This window comes from Amblyomma mixtum, chromosome 7 (genome assembly GCF_055824585.1).
Source record: "Amblyomma mixtum isolate Tamu chromosome 7, ASM5582458v1, whole genome shotgun sequence".
Lineage (NCBI taxonomy): Eukaryota > Metazoa > Arthropoda > Arachnida > Ixodida > Ixodidae > Amblyomma > Amblyomma mixtum.
Genome location: NC_143018.1, coordinates 9,168,917 through 9,194,470, shown reverse-complemented (window position 1 = coordinate 9,194,470; position 25,554 = coordinate 9,168,917). Strand labels below are relative to the sequence as shown.

At 47.6% G+C, this 25,554-nt stretch overlaps 1 protein-coding gene across 3 annotated transcripts in view; it reads right to left on the bottom strand.

Moving 5' to 3' along the window:
• Positions 1–25,554, bottom strand: part of LOC149334929 (uncharacterized) — an 88,687-nt gene that overhangs the window by 33,260 nt on the left and 29,873 nt on the right. For all 3 annotated transcript variants that reach the window (XM_089551585.1, XM_089551587.1, XM_089551588.1), the window contains exons 2-3: positions 18,683–18,799; positions 17,763–17,875 (exon numbers count right to left, since the gene is read on the bottom strand). In XM_089551585.1, the coding sequence (XP_089407711.1) occupies positions 17,763–17,875; positions 18,683–18,799 (230 nt within the window). The remainder of the gene's footprint in view (positions 1–17,762; positions 17,876–18,682; positions 18,800–25,554) is intronic.

Sequence of the window (25,554 nt, the reverse complement as noted above, 5' to 3'; positions counted from 1 at the left end):
GTGGGAGCAGTTGGGGATAAGAGTTAATGGAGAATACCTAAGTAATTTATGATTATTTGAATTAATTGGAGAGACATGGGAGAGGCCTTTTCCCTGCAGTGGCCGTAGTCAGGATGATGATGTTATTGATGACCTGGAAGCAGTACAGAGCCGAGCTGCCCGTCTTATCACCCGTAACTATGACGGGCTGTCGAGGGTCAATGAAATAAAAAAAATAATTGTCCCTAACCCCTCTTTTCCTTAGCAGGGCAGTATCACTCATGTGTCTGTTTCTTCAAAATTTACAGGATGAATTGAATTCTTCGAGATGCACTGACGACGCACATATGGTTCACCCCACATTGATCGATCATGCAAAGTTGGCGTTCCCCGGTGCTGTACAACAATATGCATTAATTCTTTCATTCCAAATGCATCGTCGGCGTGGAACCACCTTCCACCACAAGTTTTACTCGGAAATGAGATTGAAGAGAACAAGAGGAAGATGTCAGTATATGATTGCTTACCATAGTCATTTTTGAATTTTTCTATTCTGCGTTTCATTTGGTTGTACCCATGCATTCTGTTACATTATAGCCTTCTATAACGTGCCCATCTGAGTGTTCAACATTTGCACAAATGGCGTTATTATATTTCTCATATCAATTTGCCTCCTTGTGTGAATTTTTTCCTCTTGGCATATGTATTCATTCACGTGCTTCGGTTTATCGACTGACATATTTCCGCCAGTTCATCATCAGCCTGACTACACCCACTGCAGGGCAAAGGCCTCTGCCATGTCTCTCCAATTAACCCTGCCGTTTGTCAGTTGGCGCCACTGTATCCCCGCAAACTTCTTAATCTCATCCGCCCACCTAACTTTCTGCCGTCCCCTGCTACGTTTGCTTTCTGTTGGAATCCACTCCGTTACCCTTAAGAACCAGCGGTTATCTTTCCTTCGCATTACATGCCCTGCCCAAGCCAATTTCCTCCTCTTGATTATCTTTCATTGTGTCACAGTAGTGGTTTTTTTTTTTTTTGCTGTATGCGTTATGCCCTCCTGTAACCAATGAATTTTTTGTTTCTATGTATCGCTCAAATCAATAATGCCCTGTGGGCCATGGGAGTATCGGAACTGAATAAAAAAATATACGCCGCCCGTTTTTATCGTAATTGAGCTAGTAAGGCTTTCGATTGAAAGGTTCCTCGCGCTAAGCTTGCCGGCTTAGCGCATTAATCTGCGAAAGCTGATTGGCATTAGCGGATTTGTGCTCAAGTGCACACTCGGCCTTCTGCCGCTCGCGGATTTCCCAGCACACTTCACGGACTCAAGGGCCAGCTTACACGAAAAAACTGCCTAGTTTCCAGTGTTACCTTTTCCGCAGCATAAAAACATTCGTTTTTGAGGAACGGAAATGCCGCTCTAACTTCCTGACGTCTCGATAGACACCCGAACCTCGCCGAAATAGAAGTAATAAAGGAGGGAAGAAACGTGTACTCTGGTAAGGCAATACGTCTACCTAGGTCACGTAGTGACCGCTATTCCGGATCATGAAAGGGAAGACAAATTTTTATCTCCTGGCTTGTTATATCTATTCTCAGAACAAATCCCATCAAATTCTGGTGTATCCTCTACCCTATAGACATAAATCTAATCGGCTCGATTAGATTTATTAGATTAGATTAGACGTTTAATATCTACCCCATCATTGCACACGGGAAGTATTCCTGATGATCGTACGATAGCCCAAATTGTTCCCATCTTCAAAACAGGTGATTGCGCATGCCCAGCTATCATATAATATCCCCTACTAGCATAAATTCTAAACTTCTAGGGAACATTATAGCATCAAACTCAATGTCCCACCTAGATTCAATTAACCTCTTTTATCCGCATCAGTATAGCTTCAGGAAATCGCTTTCACGTGAAACACAGCTGGCCGTGTTCACCCAACACATACTTAAGGACATGGACCATAACCTCCAGACAGATGCAATCTTTTTAGACTTTTTCAAAGGCATTCGAATGCGTATCTCATCATCGTCTATTTGCGAAACTTTCGTGCCTCGGGATTCCTACCAATCTAATTATGCTGGCTTGAACATTTTTTTAAAAGAGCGCTCGAAGTTCAAATCCGCAAATGACATCTACAGGTTTTCCCACTGAATTTAATCCTAGTGCCAGCAGAAATAATCTGAGCGCCGACAGATATAATCTGCCTGCTATGTAATTTAATCTCAGTGTCATGCACTTAATCTAAGCGCCAGCGTATTTAATCCAAGCGCCAACTCGAACAAATCCAGCGCCAACCAATTTAATCCCAGTGCCAACGCAAATAATACAAGCGCCAGCTGTTTTAATCCAGGTGCCAACCAATTTAATCCGCATGCGAATAAATGCGAACAGAGAATAAATAAAGCGAAGTTAAGATAATTTCTGAGACCATGCAAGCCTGTGAGTCACATTCTCATGCACTATTTCGTTTTCTTCGCATACCTTGCAACATCAAAGAGCCATTAGCAGCTGTTAAACCTCAGTATTTTATGCAACTCTTGAGGCTTGTGACTGTCGTGTATTAATTAGTTGGGTAAGCACTGCTGATTATGGGTTGTCTTATGCGCTGAATCTGCATGCTAGTTACAATTCCGGCCTTTATACTGTTTTCATGCAACCGGTGCAGAATTTTTTCGGGAGGCTGTGATAAAGATTCAACACCACTAGCAGAAACAAAGGTAGCAGTGTAATGCAGAGTTCTTCTAGGTGGGACGAGTCACAGAACCGGAGGAACGGTTCTTCACTTCAAGGTTCTCTCACTTCAAGAACGGAAAGTGAGAGAAGCTACACCGGAGCTTACAGCCTAGGTCAAGAATAGCTACTGGCGGCTGCCTTATAGCGGTGTTAACAATCTAGGTTTATACAAGCACAGAAGGGGCCGTCTTTGAAATGCAGTTTTATTTTCTGTAGGACATTAGGTGGCGCAAAGTGTGATCTCACATTTTACATGTCATCTTCACGCAAAGCTGCTGGTGTAAAAGAAAAGTTATGGCGGTCGAAAGCAGCGCATTCTACTCGCTGTACTTGCTGCATACAGTGTGGAGCAGCGTCGAGCAATAAACTGCGCCGATGCTCCCTTTTAGTCAGTCCGGGCGGAGTGGTGAGCGCCAAGTCTCTCCGCTCGCTGAGGAAAGCTTTGACTTCAGACTTGAACTTCGAAAACACTTCCTCTATAGGGTTAAAAAATGGGCTGTAAGGAGGCAACCTCTTGATTGAGTGCAGCTGACTGGCCAGGATTGCCTGTTCCGCTTGGCTGTGAGCGGGAGCATTATCAAAAATAAAAACGGCTTCTGAACCAGGAGCACAGACCTTTGGGCTAGTTGGTTCATAGCAAACACGTACAAGCGCTAAAAAACACGGACAGAGAAGAGACTTGGACAACACGAGAGCGCTCGTGTTGTCCAGGTCTCTTCTCTGTCCGTGTTTTTTAGCGCTTGTACGTGTTTGTTCTGAACCAGGCTCTTCACTTTCGACACGGGCTGATATATCGCTCAAAAATTCGTTAAACACGACCCAGTGAACCTTGTCGACAGCCGTCCAATGTATGACACCATTTGCTGACATACAGGCGATAATGTTAAGGTTTGCGCCTCTGGTGCCAGTCGTCGTCTGCACCGCAGGTTGCAATCGCACGGCCGAAGCTCCTTGAACACCATATGTTATAGTTGGTCTCATCAACGTAAAACCTGCACAAGCGGGGTCCTTCACACTGCAGCCACTGCGCATATGTTTTGCGGGTGCGTTTCACGTCATCTCTGTTGCGGTCGATCGGCCTCTGAGTCACCAACTTCATAGAGTAGCCGTGCGCATCCAGTAGGCGATCGATGCTACTTGTGCTGATGGCAATTCCGGGCAATTCTTCTTCCGCCGCCTGCTTTATTTGCTTTAGAGTGAAAGCAGGGTTGTTGTCCATAATAATTTTGAGAGCCGCTACAACCTCAATTCCGAATTTCTTCGACGTTCCGCCTTTCTTCAACACCTCTCTATCGGTAGCTGCAATTGATCTTGCTGTCTTAAATTGATGCCCAGCTTGTCTGTCATTTTTTTTCACATCTCCTCCGCGCCTTGACACATCGAGAATTCTGGCCCTGTCATGTTCAGAGACTTTGCTGTTCTTTCTTCTTGGTGCATCTGGGAGCTTGAATGGCGGTCCTCGTTTTCGGTGTCCAATTAGGACCTAAGAGCACGGCTCATCGGCTTCCATGGAAGAAAATACTGCGCGTTAATGTCCATGCGAGATGTAAGAAAAGTGGTACACTATCACCTGCTTATAGTATACGAGTGCGTACCACCACCGTCCGGCTCTACTCCGTTGTGCAAATGTAGCCACAATGCGGCACACACAAAGCCGTCTGCTTTGAAACTTCCTTTTCTTCTGTATTTTTAACAATGCTTTTTTACGTGCCTGAGAAATAAATCTTATTTCTTGAAAAAGAAAGTTCACAGATTTCTATAACGAGTGCACATATCTATGTCTTTTTCTGTTGTCCTAGCATATTTTGCAAAAGCAGACGACAATCCACAAGAAATGGAGGCGCAAAACTTGCCTTTTGCTTTGGAACTTTCCATCATTGGCTGTGTACCTTTTTTTCACACGAAACTACGTAGGGCTAATCTAAAGTACGGTTTATTAACACTTTCTTTGACTATCTGACAAAATAATCGCATCTTTTATTGAAGACAGTGGATTCAATGTTACATTATAAACAGTGTGTGCATTTGTGCCCTCCTCCGTTCTATGGTCGTAATAAAGAGCCAGTAAGCCATAGCACTGAGCCCCTGTGCAGCTTTTTAATGCTGATATTGTGCGCTTTAAGCGGCGCTTTAAAACACTTGTATCAAAGTAGTGTTGGTTATAATATTGATGAAAGCTATGCAATATGTGGACACTTCGCTCAGGCATCGCATGGTTTGAAAAATTATCTAATCTTTATTCCTGGTATTCGTGTTCTATGCTTTGGAGTCTTCTACAGCATTCGTTTTTCGAGTGTGGATTAAATTGGTTGGCACCTGGATTAAAACAGCTGGCGCACGTATTATTTGCGTTGGCATTGGGATTAAATTGGTTGGCGCTCGCATTGTTTGAGTTGGCGCTTGGATTAAATACGCTGGCGCGTGGATTAAATGTTTTGCACTCAGATTAAATTCATGGCACGCAGATTATATCAGTCAGCGCGTAGATTATTTCCACTGGCACTAGGATCAAATTCAGTAAGAAAACCTGTAGTCACCCTTACGAGATGTAACATCACGTGTCCCTCAAGGGGCCGGCCTATCACCATTACTTTTCTTAATATACATTAACGACCTACCCTCTAACATTCAATGCAAATTACGAGTCTTCGCGCATGATTCGCCATTTATAATGCAATAAATATCCCGACTGATAACCTTGTTTTGCAACAGGACCTTGACGTTATTGCATCATGGTGCGAAAAATGGCGAGCGCCATTACATCTATCTGAATGCGCATCATTTTCCTTCACTCACAAACCCACCATATCGCATGTGCACACTAACAGTATCTCATCAGTGCCGATCACCGCTGCAATATCTTATAATCACCTAGGTGTACATCTCGCACCATCATTTTCATGGGTCACCCACATTACAACTATTTGCTCCGATACTTCACTCACACTTGGCTGCCAGAGAAGTAATCTGAAATCTGCATCCCCTAACATAAAACAGCTGGCGTACGAAACATTTGTACGGCCAAAATTATAGTGTGCATCATCCATCTGGCACCCATGGCAATCATATCTCACCGTCGATTTGGAATCGATCCAAAATCGTGCAGCTCGGTTCATTACTTCATGTTACTCAAGAGAAACCGGCGTCACCGCCCTCAAGCGGTCCCTCCGAGTCACGCCCTGTCGTTTCCCGCCTATGATTACTCAATACATTTGTCATAGCACGAGAACACGACACACTCTATTAACCACGTCACTACGAACGTCCTTACGGCTCAGTCACGGAAACCCGATAGCACGCATAGGGTGCCCGCACGAATGCTTACAACAACCCATTCTTTGCCAACGCGAGAACACTCGAATTCACAGCCTAACGACATCGTTTCATGCACTGATCACAAAACATTCCGGGAGAAAATAAAAATTCATCTCATACAGATCCTGGTCGCATAAGCGCACTTTGCAGCAAATATTGTTTAATCTGTCTTTCAAGAGTGGTGTATCGCCTGTTGTCGAATCCTGTCATGGTTGGAGCCCTTGCCATGTGAGTGTGCACGTTTGATTTCCTGTTTGTTATGCATTTTCACATCGCCTTACGCCGTTTCAACAATACGTCCCCCTCATGTAATGCCTTCAGGCGTTTAAGAAAACAATAAATGAAATGAATTAACTGAAAGAATAAGAATGGGGTGGACCGCATATGACAGGCTCTCTCAGATATCATGAATGGTAGTTTACCAATATCCCTCAAGAGAAAAGTATACAACGGATGTATATTACAGGTACTCACCTATGAGGCAGAAGCATGGAGGCTAACGAAAAGGGTTCAGCTTAAGCTAAGGACGACGAATCGAGCTATGGAAAGAAAAATCATAGGTGTAACGTTAAGAGATCGGAAGCGGGCGGAGTGGGTGAAAGAACAAACGCTGGTTAAGGTGATCCCAGTCGAAATCAAGAGGAGAAAATGGCCTTCGGCACGGCATGTAATACGAAAGCAAAATAACCGGTTGTCGTTAAAGGGCAACTGCATTGGTTTCAGAAATCGATGAGCTTAAATGGGTCGGATGTGTGAAACTTGCAGGTAAAGCATGCGTAGTCCTTTTGGGCTAGCATTTGAAATGGTGAAGTAATCGCCGATTAAAATCGCGACGGCCTTCGGGCTTCTCCGCAGAGCACAACGCCAAGGGGGGGGGGGGGGGGGGGGGGGGGGGCATGATGACGTCATCGAAGGTATCGGTACATTTTCAATGCATACACGCCCAATTTGAAGCAAAAACCAACGTCGCCAAAGGCAATGCCCTCCGAACGTTGTTAGGCAGCATTCAACAAGGAACGCTAGTGTGTGGCTGACGGCAGCGGTAACTTGAAATCATACCTTCTGTGACGTCACGCTAAACTTCCCCGCACTCCTTTGGTGCTCTGAGGAGAAGCGTAAAATTCAATCGTCGATTACGTGACCATTTTAAATGCTAGTGCAAAAAAACTTGGCATGCTTTACCTACAACCTATATAGATTTGAATCCTTGAACATCGCGAAATTCTCAAAAAGTGGTGCAGCTGCCCTTTAAGCTTACGTTACGTTATATGGGGTTTTATGGCGCATAAGCAACTATGGCTATCATGCGCCAAACACAAGGTTAGATGATGTTATGTCAAGTGTACAGAGGTTACATTATAATAGATTTAAAACATTGGCTTTCTTTAGAAACTTACAAACAAGTGAAAACTCGACAAGTGTTTGCTCGCCTAAAAGCAATGCGGGATGAAATGGAATGTGTTCATTGTAAAATGCCGTAAAAAACTTTTTTCTAAGTACTTCGAGATGCGAACAAGAAATTAAAATGTGATTTACTGTGAGCTCCTCACCACACATTTCACACAGAGGTCTGTCTTTTTTTGTTAATAAGAAGTTATGGGTGATGTGTGTGTGACCTATGCGTAAACGACATAAAATTACTTCGATAAAACGCTCTTTATGGCGGCATGATTTCCATTCTTTTAAAATGGGCTTTACAGTATGCAGCTTGTTGTTTCCTTCATTTTCCCAAGAGGCTTGCCATTTGGCTCTTAGTTAGCTACGTACTAACTTCATGTAATCCCTAGGAGGCAAAATCACATGTTTTATTTCCATGGTTCCGGCTTGTGCAGCACACATGTCGGCTCTATCATTATCCCTAATGCCAACGTGACTGGGAACCCAGCAGAATTTTATAACATGTTTTTGTGTTGTGATCTTTACTATGTTGTGTATGATGCTTCCTATCAGTGACTCCGTGGCATTTTTGGATTTTAATGCTGTAAGAACGCTCAGTGAATCTGTATAAATGATGCTGTTTTTGATGTTTTCATTTGTTATTTTCTGTACCGCAACACAAATGGCATAACACTCAGCGGTGAAAACTGTAGCACAAGACGGCAGTCGTACTGCATTTTTATTTTCTCCTTGTATTACTGCGCTTCCTACATGAGCATGAGTTTTTGACCCGTCAGTATAAAATGACGTGTAATTTCTGTATTTTTCTTGTAGCGCTAGATATTCTTGTATTATATGGTCGTGTGGTGTACAGGTTTTCCTGAGGCGTGTTAGTGTGACGTCATACACTATGGGGAGAGTGTACCACGGTGGTAGCGCTTCGTGTCTTGGGGCAATATTTTTGATTTCGTTTAGTATGTTCAGAGTTTGACATTTTTCTTCGAAGCGCAAGAGCAACGGCTTAATCGCATGGGGCTTGTTGTTGAAGAGTATTCGGGATGGGCATTTCGTGACAATTGGGTAACAGAGATGCTTGGGCTGAGAAAGGATTTTGAGGATGTATGTACAAGTTAGTGCTGTTCTTCGACCTTCTAAGGAAGGTTCATTAGTTTCCACATACAGACTTGCTATTGGTGAAGTTCTGTAAGCACCGGAAGACAACCTTAAACCGAAATTGTGGACAGGATCCAGTCGTTTTATGTAGGACGGTCTTGCTGAGCCATATACTATGGACCCATAGTCTAACTTAGAGCGAACCAGAGAACGATATATATGTAACAGGGAAGCTCTATCAGACCCCCAGCGTTTTCTTGATAGTATTTTCAGCACATTGAGGGACAGGGAAGCTTTTTTCTTTAAGCTGTTTATATGTGGCAAGAAAGTGCGCTTTTTATCGAAAGTTATCCCTAGGAATTTATGCTCTTGTTTGACAGGTAGTGGGGTTTGGTTTAAATATAGTGTGGGGTCGGCCTGTAGGCCTCGTCTCAAAGAGAACAGAACCGCTACTGTTTTCTGAGGGGAAAATCTAAATCCGTTTCTATCTGCCCAGGTAGCCAGTTTATTTACTGTTATTTGTATTTGCCGCTCACAGGTAGGTATGCTGGAAGACGTGCATGCTATTTGGAGGTCGTCTACGTAAACTGAGTACATTATCGATTTTGGGATTACTTTTCCTATGGAGTTCATTTTGATGACAAATAAGGTCGTGCTGAGGATGCACCCTTGGGGCACTCCAGTTTCTTGGATAAAAGTCTTGGAGAAGGTTGCGCCTAGGCGGACTCTGAACGTTCGATTGGTCAGGAAGTCGCTCAAACAGCTCAGCATCCTGCCGCGGATGCCTAGGTCCGCTAGGTCACGGAGGATACCGAACCTCCACGTGGTATCGTAAGCCTTCTCCAGATCAAAGAAGACTCCGATACAGTGTTGGCTGTGGATGAACGCTTCCCGGACTGAGTTCTCAAAGCGTACAAGGTGATCGGTTGTGGAACATGTCTTTTTAAAACCGCACTGGTGTATATCTAAAAGTTGCTGGGACTGAAGTATGAAGGTTAGTCTGATGTTTAGAATGCTTTCGAATGATTTTGCTATACAGCTAGTTAGTGCTATTGGCCTGTAACTGGTGGGACTAGTTTGTGGTTTGCCAGGTTTTAGAAAGGGTACTATGATTGCTTCTTTCCATGCTTGGGGGATTTCTCCACTCATCCATATTTTATTGAAAAATTTTAGGAGAGCCTCTATGGCAGCCTCAGAGAGGTGAGCAAGCATGACATAATGTATATTGTCTGGGCCTGGTGCTGTCATTTTACCGGAGTTAGTACTGTGTTTAGTTCCTGCATGGTAATAAGCTGATTGTAGTCTTCATGTATGCATGTTCCAAAGGGCAGGCTTTGTTTTTCTACTATTGTTTTGTGCTTTTGAAATGTGTGTGTGTAGTTGGATGCGCTTGAAACTGTGGAAAAATGCTCACCCAATATGTTGGCCTGTTCTTCTAATGTTGTTTGAGTACCGGGTGTTGTTAGCATTGGAAATGTGAACGGAGTAAAATTTCCTGTGAATTTCCGCACCTGCTCCCACGTTTTCTTTGATGATATTGAGCTGTTTATGGAGGATATGTACTCTTGCCATGATGCCCTTTCTGCGCTGCGTCTAATGTATCGTGCTTTGGCTCTAGCCCTTTTGAAGATGAGCAAGTTTCCTGCAGTGGGATATCTGCGAAGGTTGCCCCAAGCCTTGTTTTGCTGCTTTTTAGCCATTGAGCATTCATTGACCACCAAACTTTATGTGTTTTTCGTGAAATTTCAGATGTTTGTGGGATGGCTTCTATTGCTGCAGATATTAAGCATGTGACAAATTTTTCATTTAGTTCTTCTATAGTAAGGGTTTCGGCATATTCTTTTTCTAGTGTGGCCTTCGTTCTGAAAAGTGCCCAATCGGCGAGGTGAATTTTCCATCGCCGTGGCTTCGTAGGGAGGACGAATGTAGCTGATGTTAGTTTTAAAACCGTAGGTAAGTGATCACTTCCCCGGGAGTCATCTAAAACATCCCAAATAAAATCATTAAAAACAGATGGTGATGCAAATGCTAAATCGAGGCAGGTCATTTTTCCAGAGCTGGGGCAGCAGTACGTGGCTTTTCCCGTATTCATTAAACATATGTTATTCGAAAGAATAAAATCCTCGATGAGCTGACCCCTGGAATCAGTGTGCTCACTTCCCCAGAATGAGGAATGTGCGTTAAAATCCCCTATTATTACATATGGCTCTGGCAACTGTTCCAGAAGTTCTTCTCTGTCATGCATGGCTATTGTGCTGTGTGGTGGTATGTACACAGAGCATATTGTTATTGTTTTATGGCTAATGATGTTTACTGCGACCGCTTCTAAGTTCGTCTTTAATGATACCTCTCTTGCAGGGACATCGCTTTGCGTTATGATAGCGACGCCTCCTGAGAGTCGGCTAGCTTGTACTCGGTCTTTCCGGAAAATATTATATTTTTTTAAGATGTTTGTGTGCTGTGGCCCAAGGCTCGTTTCTTGCAGGCGCACAGCTGTAGGTGCCATTGTTTTGAGCGTATCGGTTATGTCTGTGTAGTTTCTGTGTAGACCTCTACAGTTCCATTGTATTAGATACGCCATTGTGATAAGTTGGGGATTGGGGAAAGTTACTTATTCTCAGGGGCAGTGATTCGTGGTTTCCCTTTTTTCTCTAGGGAGTCTCGCCGCCGCTGCAGCGGTGGCGAACCAGGAGTTTTATCCATCGCCACTTTCGTGGCGCCGGATTTCCGCGGAGAATCCGCGGATACGTGTGTTTTAGATGTCAGCGGACTTTCGCTGACATCCATCTCCTCCACGGTGGACGTGGAGGATGTTTCTTGTTTGCGATGGCCCGTGGCCTTCGCATTCGTCTTTTTTGTTGGCAATAGTGAATCATGCTCTGCTCCAGGGGCAGAGTCTCTTGGGTCAGCAGTTGCCTTCTTAGAGGGGTGGGGCAACAGGTCCAGTTCAGCAGAGCTGTTCTGGGTGTCTGTCGCCGAGGATGCCGCTGCTGAAAGTGGGGCCTGAGGGCCTCCGGCGAGGATCGCGTGGTCTTCCCGCGAAATTTTCAGCCCTGTGGACTGTGTCACCGACTTCTGTGGTGGGGACTTGGTTGTCGTCCCCAGGTCCTTCGGATCGACCTGTGTGCCGACAGAAACTGAAGGCGGCGGCGGTCCCCGCGTCACCGCTTCAGAGTATGTCCCTTTCTGTTGGAAAGAGACGCGTTTTTTTGCTTCAAGGTAGGACAGGTTTTCTGTGGTCTTCAAAGTTATGATTTGTTTTTCTGTTTTCCAGACTGGGCACGACCTGGAGTACGCGCCATGTGCGCCATTGCAGTTGATGCACTTTGGTGTGCGTTCGCATCTTTCTTCTGTATGTGCGTCTTCTGCGCATGTGACACAAGTGGGTTTGCCTCGGCAGGCCAACATGCTGTGTCCAAAGCGCTGGCACTTGAAACATCGTCTCGGATTCGGTATGTATGGGCGGACTTTACAATGGAGGTATGCGGCATGGATGGAGTCAGGCAGAGTTGTGCTATTGAAAGTTAGTACAATATGTTTGGTCTTGATTTCAGCATTGTTTCTCCGGATGGTTATTCGTCGGGCTGCTATTACTCCCTGTTCGGCTAGTTCTTCCATTTCCGCATCGGTACTCTGTAGGAGTTCATATTCAGATATGACGCCCTTTGAGTGGTTCAGGGTGCGGTACGGGGTTACCTGTATGCTCATTTCTCCAAGATTCTGTAATGACATCAGTTTGGTGCTCTGTTCTTTTGTGTTTATTTCTACAAGGAGGTCTCCGGTTCGTTGCTTTTTTGCTTTGTAGTCTTTGCCTACACAACTTTTTAGGGTGTTGGCGATGACAAAGGCAGATAGGTTGGCTCCCGGTACATTAGTGTTTGAGTGCAGCATAAAAAACTTCGCAAACGTTTCTGGCTTCTGTGGACTCAGTTTCTTCACATCGGTGCGACCCCTTTTCGGGGGTCGATCAGATTTTTTTGCAGATTTTTCCATACGGCATGTATAAACTAAGGGTTCCTGATACTTTGTCGCCTCTGATTCACCCTTATACACAGAGGAAGGTCCCGGGACTCCCCGCCTGGTAGACAGACGAGGAGCCCATCGGCCGAGGATTGACCACTTCCTCGACCGCCACCGTTCAAGGTTTCTTCCCTCCACCTTTCAACCTATCGCCACGGTACGGATGACAGCTTCGGTATGGGGACTAAGGGTCCGTGTTGGCGCCAAGCACCAACACCTCGTTACACAAGGTGCCCTTGCGGGCTGCCCTTTAAGGGTAACGGAGTGGATTCCAAGAGAAGGCAAACGTAGCAGGGGGCGGCAGAAAGTTAGGTGGGCGGATGAGATTAAGAAGCTTGCGCGGATACGGTGGCCGCAACTGGCAAAGGACATCGTAGATGAAATCAAGAGGAATAAATGGGGCCTAAGCGGAGCCGCGGTGGCTCAGTGGCCCTCCCTTTCCTGGCGCATACTGCAATTTAGCTGCCGATGCGAAGATCCAGCTTCACGCAACCTGATTTGGGCATACGGTCACCAGGGACTCCAGGGAAACGAACAGGCCGATCAGGCCGCTCGCGCACTCTCTCCCCGGGCTATCTCCCTGTCCTTGGAAGCCTACTCCGAATCAGACAATCTGGCCCTTACATTCAAACAAATCACCGATTACTACAAGGAGGAGCACCGGCACTACCCGACCCCTTATAAGAGACTGGACGCGCTGACGAGCGCCTCCTCAGTGTAAACACTGTGGCGAGGTGGCTGACACCTACCACATGGTTTGGGCTTGCCAGCGCAACTCAGCTCTCTCCCTCCACCCCAACCCTACCAGAGAGGAATGGGAGCAGGCCCTGCTTGGCTGCTCGGACCTTCAGGCCCAAAAGGCTTTGGTCAAGAGGGCTAAGCTGGCGGCTTCGACCAATGGGGTCCCGGAATAGGGACTCCACCCATTGCGGGGCTCTTTAAGAAAGCCTCACCTCTTTTATTAAATAAAGGCTTTTCATCATCATCATCCTCATCAAAACTCTAACACTGTACTGTGCCCGGCGGGGCTTAAGTATTTCAACACATCCTTTGACGGCGCGTGCCAGCTCTGTGGGGAGGTGGTTGACACCTCCCGCATGGTTTGGGAGTGCCCATCTATCCCCCCCCCCCCCCCCCCCCCGCCTCAACCCCACCAGAGAGGACTGGGAGGCGGTCCTGTTCGGCTGTCAAGACCTCAAGACCCAAAAAAGGTCTCGGTTCAACGGACGAGGATGGCGTTGCTTGCCAATGCGATTACGGAATAGGGGCTTCACCTAGTATTGTGAGGGGAAGGTGCCAATAAGGCCCTACCCCAATCACATCTCTGTAATTGTTTAATTGTTGATAAATGTTTTTCGCCACCGCCACGACGGCCCCTCTTCCTTTCTTCTACCAAATTCTTCACCATAGTACTCGCGACGGCGATCCAACTCATCGCTCAATCATATGGGTCCCCGGCCACCAAGGCATGCCATGTAACGAAGCCGCCCATGAGGTAGCCCGCGCACTCACTCACCGGGCATCAGGCATTCCTTCGGAGGACCTTAACCCAGATCACAGCCCTCTTATTTCTTCTCAAGACTTTGCTGAGCACTAACGTGCCGCACGCCGGCGCTACCCGGTTCCTATGAAGGGACTGGGTAAAGCTGGCGAACGAACTCTCCTCAGGCTCTTTACAAACATTAAAAACACCCTGCTGTGTCCGGCGGTTCTCAAGCACTTTAATCCTTTTTGGAAGGCCGCTGCTCATTTTGTGAGGAGGTGGCCGACACCTTCCACATGGTTTGGGCATGCATGAAAAATCCTTCTCTCCCCCCCATTACCCCTTCCCCTACCCGCGAGGACTGGGGGGCGGTCCTGCCCGGCTGCCAGGAACTATCCGCCCAACAGGGCCTGGTTCGGAGGACGTGCGCAGTGGTCATGACCAACGAGATCCCGGAATGAGGGAGTCCGCCAAGTATTGCAAGGGGCGAGACCCACTAGGGGCCTCTCAGGGGCAAGCACCTCTCTGTAAATATTGTAAGGGAAGACTTCACGTAAGACGTTTATTCTAGCCCTTTCGCCAGAGACGTCTACCAAGCGAACAGCCTCAAGCGATGACGATGGGAATCATCAGGTGAAAGAGAATGAAGTCGCAGCCAGAGAGGCGACGACGACGGAGGCGAATAAATTGCTTACAATATAGCCGAATAAATGCTTTTCACCACCACCACCCCCTTTCTTTTTTCACTCCCTCCTTTATCCCTTTCCCTACGGCGCGGTTAGGGTGTCCACCGAGATATGTGCGACAATTACTGCGTCATTTCCTTTCCTCAAAACCAATTTTCATTTTCAGGGAATGTAATGCGAAGGCAAGATAACCACTGATCTTTCAGGGTAACGGAGCGGATTCCAAGAGAAGGCAAACGTAGTAGGGGGGAGGGGGGGGCATAAAGTTGGGTGAGAGGATGAGATTAAGAAGATTGCGGGGATACGGGTGCCGCAGCTGGCAAAAAGAAAGGGTTATTAGATAGAGAGACACGGGAGAGGTCTTTGCCCAGCAGTTGGCGTAGTCAGGCTGATGATGATCAGGAGGAAGTACGTTGCTACAAAAAACTGATTCGATTCGTTCTAAACCCCCTCTACACACTTAACAGAACGCACGTGCCTCTAAAGTGAGTATTAGGAAACTTGCTTAATTTGATGCTTAACTAATTAAACAGAATTTTAAAGATACACTGAGGAGCGCCACACGACGGGAAACAATATGTCTTTGGTTGCACCCAAATCCGATTCACCACTTTTTTTAATCACTGCTTCAAGTTACGTGAAACACCCTGTACAGCAAGCTTTCCAAAATGTAAATAGACGAGGAGGGAGAGTATAGCCTAGGATGGGATCATAGATGTATTATTCTGCATATGCGTGCCCTGATCAAAAGAGAAATGTATAAAACACAAAAAAAACGAAAGCAAAATTCAACGTCCAACAAATAGCGCTAATAGCAGCAGGCGTTGAGAAAGCATAAGATTAACGCCCCATGGAAAAGTGGGATTGTAATTAGAACTACTCAGCAGTATGGAAATGGAACAAGCAAAGTTACAAACCGCTGGGAAGGAAACCACGAGGCTGACGCAATAAGGAATTTAAGGCGGTCATTGAACAACTACGGGTGGCTTCAGGGAAACAGAGAGGAAGGAATAGACCGAAAATGGGAATCTTATCGATGATAGAAACTGCTTGTATAGGTCCTCGTCCAGAGTAAAATAAAGTAATCCCCTGATCGCGCAGCTAAAGGTGGGCCAAGGAAATTTTGGAACCATATAAGTTGTTTGGGTAAAAAAAAAGCGAAGCGCAAGAGGAGGGTGCACGCTGCTGCAGGTACCGCAGAAGCCCGCAGCAACCACACAGACTTTTTTTTTATACTGGACGTTTTGTTTCATGAACGTTTATGAAACAAAACGTCCAGTAAAAAAAAAGCGTGCGTGGTATCTTTCGGATGTCTTGTCCACGTGTCCTTGCTGTGGCCTTCCTCGGTACCTACAGCAGTGTGCCGATCGATATAGAAATATAAAGGTACAGTCGGGGACAAAAGTCTCCGGACCACGTGTTCCTCAAACAAAGCTTATAGCTCTACTATCAGACAGCAGCTGAAGACCGCACTTGTGGAGATGAAAGAACAAAAATTTAACTTTTGCCTCCACAAGGGTGGTCCCCAGCCGCCGACTATTAGCAAAGCTATCGGCTTCGTTAGAGGAACACGTGGTCCGGAGACTTTTGTCCCCGACTGTACCTTCATTAAACAAAGTTATAAGTCGGAGTCCCTCCTGTCTTCATGTTCACGATATGGGCTATGCCTTAGTTAATGTCTCCGAAGGTTTTAATCGCCTGAGGTTCTTTAACGTGCACTGACATCGCACAGCACATGGGCCTCTAGCATGTCGCCTCCGTGGAAACGTGATCGCCGCGTGATCGAACCAGCGTCTTTTGGGCCCAGCGGCCACAGCGCCGGCTTTCGTCATGTTGATGTCTTGTAATTTTGCAGTAGAAGCGTGTGAACTAAACAGTGCAGAACGAATTGGTGGTAAGTGCTGCTTCGCTAGCCAGTTAAAAATTACTGTGGGCACTTCGTTTTCGCAGTTTGTACGTGTCTTCGTCTATGGTCCCCAAAGCGACAAAGCGAATAATTTGTTCCAGTGAACCATGCCGGCAGCCGCCGAACAACGTGCAAAACCCGACCGAAAAGGCGGGGAGAACACGATACCAGGAACCACCCTGATGGCCACCATTGGACGCTAGGGCCTAACCTTCTTGTAAGCTTTCCGCGTATAATGAGGCCATTACGTTCATTCACTTCATAAGCGGTTACAAGCCACATTATTTTTTTTAGCCTCCAGCAGCAAGGAATTCTTGTTCCGCGGAATCAATGCAAGGATGAGCCTGATTGTAAGGGAAAACGTTTCCGTGGGGCCGTCGCTATCTCCAAACGATTCTGCAATGTCTCTGCGCGTCGTCAACAGTCCGCGCGAAATCCGCGTTCCTTCCCCCCCCCCCCTCCCCCCTCTCTGATTATGATGTTCATCCTGTCTCACAAAAGTAACTGCTCGGGCGCTGTCACCCTCGAAAGAGAAGCTAGGCCTCTTTCTCCTCACATCATGGCGCCTTGTGTTTCGCAATACACTCCAGAATGCGTGTGGTGCGGAGAGATAGCCACCCTCTACCACTCCACATTGGGCTGTCGGGCGGGCGAGCCCGATAGAGCCCAAAATTACAAACCCGTCAGTCGAGCAGCGGGAGGAGCTTCTGTCCAGCTCCGACCCGCAAGATCAGCTTGCGCTGGTTGAGCGGGCCGAGGAGGCAGCAAGAACCAATGGGACCCTGTACCTAGGAACACCACCTGCTGCTCAAGACCCCAACCCCTAAACCCCGTCCCATTTTGCGGAATGAAGTTTATACTACTACTCCATAATGCTCACAGTTGAGCAGTCATAGAAAATGCAGTTCGAAATTCCCACTGACGAGCATGATTGGTGCGTTCATATACCGAACATCATTGCCTTGAGATATATTATAAACACCCTGGCTACAACACAACTGTGGGAGTGTGGGGAGCGCAGGTACTTTGTGCAGCCAAGTCAAGTTTGCAATTTCCACAATCCTGCTGCTTCTACAGACCATCTCGTTGACGCTGCGGCATTGTCGCACGGAATGCAATAAGTGACGTGCTCACCGTGTGCCGGTCCTCGGAGACGGTGAGCTCTGCCGTCCAAAGATTCTCGTGTACGTAGAAAACGTGTCCTGCACCTCCAGTCATCCAACCACGTGTCTGCCCACAGTCGTGACCTGCGCAAATTCGTTATGGGGGTTTGAAACTGTAGCCCATTGTCAACTTTCGTCACGGTTAGCCCGGTGCCTGCTACGGTTCTCTTCAGGTATTTTCTTTGTTCTTTTCTGTTTCTGGAATTTGTTTCTCTTTTTATACATGCGATCAATCAGCATGCCACTATAGGGACCTTAGAAGACAGGAGTAGTGCGATGTTTAGGGAAATCCCCCACGGTGAAGTAAATTTATAATAAGGAAGTAATTACCAAATAGCAGCCATACGGCGTCACTGCTGAATTGCAGTGACGCCTGACATCGCACCCAATTACTCAATCATTCTCAGCATTTTCGCAGCGTATCCGTGACTCACGCATCATTCCAATGTGTCATCACTAATTTCACTTGCAACTAGTTCAGCAGGCCCCGGGGTTCCAAATACTCACACAGCACCCAGTCGTCCGCGTAGTTCATGTATATGTAGTTTCGCACACGGATCCTCGCCTTTTTTTTTTCCCCTGATGTGTCACCTCCTTGCTTTTGCACTGCGCGTATATCTTCTACTATAGCGCGCTTGCAGCAGTGCACAGGTGCCAAACAACATGTAAAGCAAGACTGCAAGCATGACCAGTCCTTCAAATATACCAAACGCAACTGATCTTTTATAATTCATGAACATCATGGCCACAATACAACTGTGACAGTAAGGGGAGTTCATATACTCTAGACATCCAAAAAAAGTTCGCTTTCCTTAGTCCTGCTCCTGCGGACTATGCATTTAGATGGTTCCGCAGCATTTTAGCTTTGGCTGAATTGCGCGATGTGCTCACCGTGTGCAGGTTCTCGGAGACGGTGAGCTCTGCCGCCCAAGGCTTCAGGCGCAGCAACGTGGACAACTTCTCCTGTTCCTCCGGTCATCCAGCCCCGCGCTCGGGTACAGCACGGACCTGCACAAATTTGTTACCAGGGGGGGGGGGGGGGGGGGGGGGGGAGTAAGGGAATTAAGGGCAAGATAAGAAAAGATCCAGGCAACCCCTGGATCAGCTTCAGCTTTTATAAGGTGACAGTGCTACATGCTGTGCTCAGTTTAACGTCCCCAAACTGCTCATGAGCTATGAAAGACACCGCAGTGAAGATCTTCACAATAATCTGGACCACCCGACGTTTTAACGCGCCCGGACAGTGCACAGCCCATGGCTGCTGTTGCATTTTGCCTTAGCCCTGTGGTAAGAGTGTTCGGCTACTGAGCCGGAGGACTGGGGTTCAATGCCGAAGAATGCCACTGTCTTCACACTAGAACAGCTTATGAAGGGAATATTGGAAGCCATCATATTGCTGAATTATTGTAATGAAAATCATGATGGATGGAAAAGCATGGTGGAGGGTAGAGCAGCACGACATTGGGAGAGCGCCCAGGGCTACTTAGTCGGCCAGCTGTGCCGATCCCAGCCAGGCACGCTAGGTGGATTTTGAGAGAAGTATAGGTATTGGGAGGGCGATAAGACAATGGAAGTGGCATTGTCCTAGGTCGGCGTATGGAAGGGGGCAGTTTCTATAGGACGAGTCGGAACGCGCCCGAAAAAACTACAACGGGACTCCAGAGAGCAGTGGGCCCAAATTAATTTTTCGGGGGATGGGGATGCGAGTAACGGAGGGGATGAGGTCGAGAGAAGGAAGTTTGTGCAAGCGAGAGTAGCACATGTTCCGTGATTTGCTTATTTTAGAGGAGGGCTTCGCCCTCCGAGGGTGCACTTGACTAGAGGATCGCAGGTGTCCTCCATAACCACCGCAATAAAATTGCAGTACGGAAGGATGTCAGACAGGGAGGCACTATATTTCCAATGCTATTCACCGCCTAGTTGCTGGAGGTATTCGGAGACCTAGATTGGGAACGGTTGGGGATAACAGTTGCGAGCATCCAGTCTACCCTTCGACCGCCCTAGGCGGCGCATATCCTGCCGAACTCTCTCAAGTGGCCTACAGCGACCCTTACCCTCCCGGCTCTCTCGGGGTTGGCAGAGAAGAAAGCTGGGAAGCAGCATCCACATCGTCACGTGGGCGACCCTCCTTTCCCCCTCGTGTATTCGGTGGCCGCACGGGCAGCCCACCACGGGGAGAGAGTTGAAGGAGCCATGGGACAACGCGTGACGGGATGGACGGGATGGGCGGAGCCATGAGACAAACGCGGCTTTTCCAGGTGACATCGAGCTTTCCCCGTGCCCGTTTCCTGCTGCCTGCGCTACCGAGGGCGGTTATCGTATTTTGGAATCACCCCAAATAAACGATTTGCCCGCGGGCTATACCTCGGTGTGTTGGTCCTGTCGACCTCCACAGTGTAATCGGGGCTAGCGGAGTGGCATTGGTCCTGAGTGCTCGCTGTGTCGTCCTTAACATAAGCAGAACCCTTTTCGTTAGCCTCCTCGTTTCTGCCTCATATGTGACTACTGGTGGGATGCAGCTGCTGTACAGTTATCTCTTCAGGCATAATAATGAGTGGAAAATGATCCATTCCGCGTGGGTTGTCCAGAAGATCTCATTTAACATCATTAAAAGGTAATGGTGAATTAAACGATAAATCTAAACTGCTAATTTTTGCAGTTTTTAGGGAGCAGTACATGGGCTTTCCTGAATTCAGTAGGCACACATTACTGCACAGAATAAAATCTTCTAAAATGCGACCTCTGGGATTAGTTTCTCCACTTCCCCAGAAAGAGGAGTTCTCCGACTAACAGATATGGCTCTGGTAGCTTTTCTAGAAGTGTTTCTAAGCATCTGAGGTTGAGGTTTCCATTAGCGACCTCAAGGTCGGATACCGGCTTCAAAAAAATCAAAAATAAATAGAACAAATTTGAGTAGGCAAATAAAAATCTATCGACCGAGAATCATGTGAGAAGCTTGGTAACAACTAGTTACGGCACCTTAGATATGTGGTGTACTGTGATCGAAGGAGACGGTTTTGATCCAGAGGCAAGTCATTTTGCTCGTTTCGATGAGTGGCGCTCCAGCTTGGCCTAAATGCCGAAAATGGCCGCAAAAGCAGCAAGCCATACAACCTCTAATGTTGCGTACCACTTTTTGCACCCGACATTGCATACACTATCCAAAGTATACGCAAGAAGAAAAGCCGGTATTCTGGCATGAGAGCTCGGAGCGTTTATGTATGGCTTCTATGTCGACAGCAACTAATACCGCTTTTTAAGGTCGCTTTTGAGGGATATTTGATGATACGTGTTATATTACCGGTTTGATAAAAAACACAATCATGAGCAAACATACAAATTTTGCAGGACACACGCGACAGGAATAACGCTCATTAAGGCACGACAGAACCAAGTTGTATTCATTTATATGTATTTGTAAGCGGCTTCGTTGTATATTTGGCTGTTATTTTTTATTATTTATCACAAATGTCCACTTTCTTTAAATTACACTAGTGAAAACAGGTAGGCCACAACGGCGCATAGGTTGGAATGCGCGTTTTTTACATCGGCTCGCCCGTCAAAGTCCACCTGAGCGAAACCTCTCGCTTCTCTGCAAGGCATCTGAAGCCCCTGCAAAACGCCTGAAGAAAAGTGTAGTGTGCTGCCGATCCTTACGAAAACAGCTCGCCAACCTAACTTATGTCCTATGATAGAAGGAAAGGGAAAGAAAAGAATGATGACGAAGCCACGAGAATCGCAAACTAAAAACAGGACTGGTGCCGGAGAAATTAAAAAGGAGAGGACAACTGCGCGCCTATGCACTCCATAACGCCTCTTTGTAATCGATTCGATTCACTAACTGTGAATGAAAAGAATAAATTGAGTGAATAGATTTGCGCGACACCGACCACGAATTTTTCACCATGATCAGCCCAATGCAAAATGTGGCGAAAAAAACACGTGGTAGGTGAACTATTCGTGATGTAGCATCTGGAATATATTTGTTCAGCGTCTAAATAATAGTTCCCAACGCAAATGGTCCGGGAAAAAGTGACGCTGCTTACGAAGCAACCGAATCAGTCAAAGCTTATGCATTCGACGTGTATGTCAGTCGCATGGTATTGGCTAGACCGTCCCTTCATTCCTTCTTTATTCATTTGAGTTGTTTTCCCACTAGCCTATTTTAGCACAACGCTATACTATGTATTCATCAAACATGGCACGGCGTTTCACCCTCATCGTGGTTCGGAATTATATATAGTCGTACCTCGCTAGTACGGACTTCGTTATGTATACGTGGAGAATTTTCGCAAGGACCTAACTTTCTCAGTGTGTTTACGCCTTCTTTGCATGAAAACAAACTTTGGGCAATGGAATAACAAAGCTAAGAACCTCACAGCGGCGTTCATAACGCTGTACTTATCCGCCGCATCAGCACCCGCCGCAGAGGTATGAAGGAGGATGACCTCTGTCGGCTCACGCAAGCTTTCCTCATTAGCAGGATAGTCTACTCCTACCCCTACTATCACCTCCGCCGGAAGGACGAGGAAGCTGTGAACAGCATTATACGTTCAGCGTACAAAGCGGCACTGGGGCTACCTCAGTACGCCAGCACACAGCACCTCCTCCAACTCGGCATCTACAACACGCTCACAGAACTCATAGAGGCACACAAGACCGCCAAAATCCACCGCCTCTCCCGCACTAAACACGGGCGGCTCATACTTGACCGTCTCAACATCAACCCCATAGGCGACGTCCACCCCACGACGCCCATTCCGATAGGGGTCTATAGCCGCCTAGTTATAAAACCAATCCCCAAAAACATGCTACCTGGCCGCCATGATACGCGCCGTCAGCTGAAAGCCCAAGCACTAGATGCCACATACCTTGCCGACGAACACGCAATATACGTAGATGCTGCACGGCAAAGTGCAAACACATACGTGGCTTGTGCAACCACGCCACAATCTACTCTCGTCACCGCCGCCACAGTAGTAGCTCACTCTCCGACAGCGGCAGAAGAAACCGCCATCGCGCTGGCCATCGCTGACCCACGTACCCGCACAGTCCTCAGCGACTCCAAAAGAGCAATACAAAATTACTCGGCAGGTGTTATCTGCCACCCCGCTGCACGCATCCTTCGCGGCTGCCCTCCCGACCATAAGACCAACCTGGTCTGGGCACCCGCCCACGCGGGAAACTCTGGAAACGAAGGGGTCGACCGACTAGCCCGAGGACTAACCAACCGGGCGGCCGGCCCCACGGACCCAGACGCTCTTGCCGAGGCTCCCCAGGCCTTTGCCGAAATTACCAACCTCCACAGAGAGATGAGACGCCAGTTCCCGCCTCCACACCCCGACTTCAGTCGAGCGCAAGCCACCTTGCTCCGCAGGTTGCAGACACACTCCATCCTTAGCCATTCTAGGCTTTCACTCATCACAGACGGGGAATACGACCCCGTCTGCCAAAATTGTTACCAGGGAGAAATCGCCACCCAGGCGCACATCCTCTGGGGTTGCGCTCGAAATCCGCCCCCTAGAACATTACTGCCAGCTCCCTCCGAGGAAGGATGGAACCAACTCCTCAGAAGGCCAGACAAGAGCATCCAACTGGCACTCATTTCGTGGGCCCAGGAAGTCGCCCCCACCTGGGGGCCACACCAGGCCCACCTGCCCTAAATCCCGCCACTCTATGGCAATAAAGTTCAATAACACTTTTTGCTGGGCGAGTTGGTTCATTTTGCTTGAGTGGATGCTTGTAGCGCGACAAAAACAGACAAGGGACAGAAGACGAACGGGACAAGCGCTAACGGGACAAGAACGGGAGCGCTTGTCCCGTTCGTTGGTTGGTTGGTTTATGGGGTTCAACGTCCCAAAGCGACTAAGGCTATGAGAGACGCCGTAGTGGAGGGCTCCGGAAATTTCGACCACCTGGTGTTCTTTAACGTGCACTGACATCGCACAGTACACGGGCCTCGAATTTCTCCTCCAAAGAAATTCAACCGCCGCGGCCGGGATCGAACCCGCGTCTTTCGGGCCAGCAGCCGAGCACCATAGCCACTAAGCCACCGCGGCGGCTGCTTGTCCCGTTCGTCTTCTGTCCCTTGTCTGTTTTTTGTCGCGCTACAAGCATCCACTCAAGCTATGGCAATAAAGTTGTTTCTCTCTCTCTCTCTCCTGCGTTTCAGTAAGCATTTCGACCAATGCAAAGCAGTAACCTCGTCTTTGTCGCAGCGCACGAGTAAATTTTTTTTTCTCTCGATCCCCTACTCTTAATTTTACGGAGGCTGACGTGATTTGTGGCCGATGAATTTCCTCACCAGGGAGGGAGCTTGCTAGATAGAGGCAGAACGGTACTGGAGACCAAGAACTTAGGTTTACGTACAACCAATATAAAATATTCGAAAAAAAAAACAATAGCTGTCACGTGGTTGGACCAAATGAGCAATCCGTTCGCTGCTGTCTCCCGTGCGGCGGTTCTTCCAAAAGCAAAAGGGAGAGAATGAACGCCTACAGCTTCCTTGCCTTCGGCTAGGCAGGAAACTACGACCACGCCTTTGCCCTCTACTACATGCAGAACTCGGGAGAAGCGCTCAGTAATTTCTTCCAAAAGCGAGACAGCACTTGCCTCCAAGTCATAAGTATCAACAGAGCAGCATGGCTGTCTAAGCGTCTCTCGGGTTACTCGCACGGTCCACGGATCCGGAGCCCTCAAAGCACCCCGCTGCAGCCCGGCCGCGGCTCTGAAACCTTTAACGGCTCGTCAAGGAGACCTGAGCTGATCTGCTGATAACTTCACGCCTACTTGTGGGTTGCCCCTCCACTGTTCTGTTCTCCAGTCACCGCCTTAACAAGCGGAGGGCAGGCAAGAATGCACAAGGCGCGGGCATTCAAAGGCAGCAAGCTGTTACGTCGTCTCGTGGCCTGCTAAAGCGGCGTACAGCGCATTCCGTAGGTCGGCGTGTCCACGCAGAAAATTTACAGCAATGGTAAACAAACCTCAGAATACAGGCTGATGAGCTCGTTACTTGGGTCAACTGAGAATGCCGATGGCACACTTTTGAAGTCAACAAGGCGGTACGAATGCGCGCGGCGATGATCTCGTGGCACTGAGCTCGTGGCTACGTAAACTCAGCACCTGTTTGTGCCCCGGCCACGGTCACATCTAGTATAGGGAGGTATACGGGGACACCGGAAACGAGCAGGGCGCGAACACTCGTCCAGGGAGTTGAACTCTGACGCCACCAACGCTAAAAACAACCTGCGGCATTCCTCGGAGGAAAAAGGAACGCAACCACTCGCCTAGACCAAGCTGCACAACTTCGTTTTTTTTTTGTTTATTTACAATATTGTAAGCTTATCTTGTGATGTTGCACTTCGACCCACTCATGCACATCGACGGTGTCAGTACACTAGCTACCACTCTTTCTGAACAGCCAGAACATCCTACATCTCAACCAAGCAAGCTGTTCATGAATATGTAGAAAATTCTTTGGAAGCTGTCTAGTGAAGGCGATGCGAAGCCAGTCGAAAGCCTTACAATGGCCAGCATGAAGTTCGGAAGAATGGAACTGAATGTCCCCAGTGCCGCCGGATGGATGCCCACCGGCGATACAATGGGCACAAGATTCCCCTGGCCTGGTGCTCGGCTTCTTTAGGGTGAAATACTTGGGAAATGGGTCTTTGACCCCACCTTGTGCAACGAAAAAAACCTTGTGCCGTGTCGCTCTTTGACCTCTTATGGCCTTGCGCCATAAGAATTCATCGTCATCATCAAGA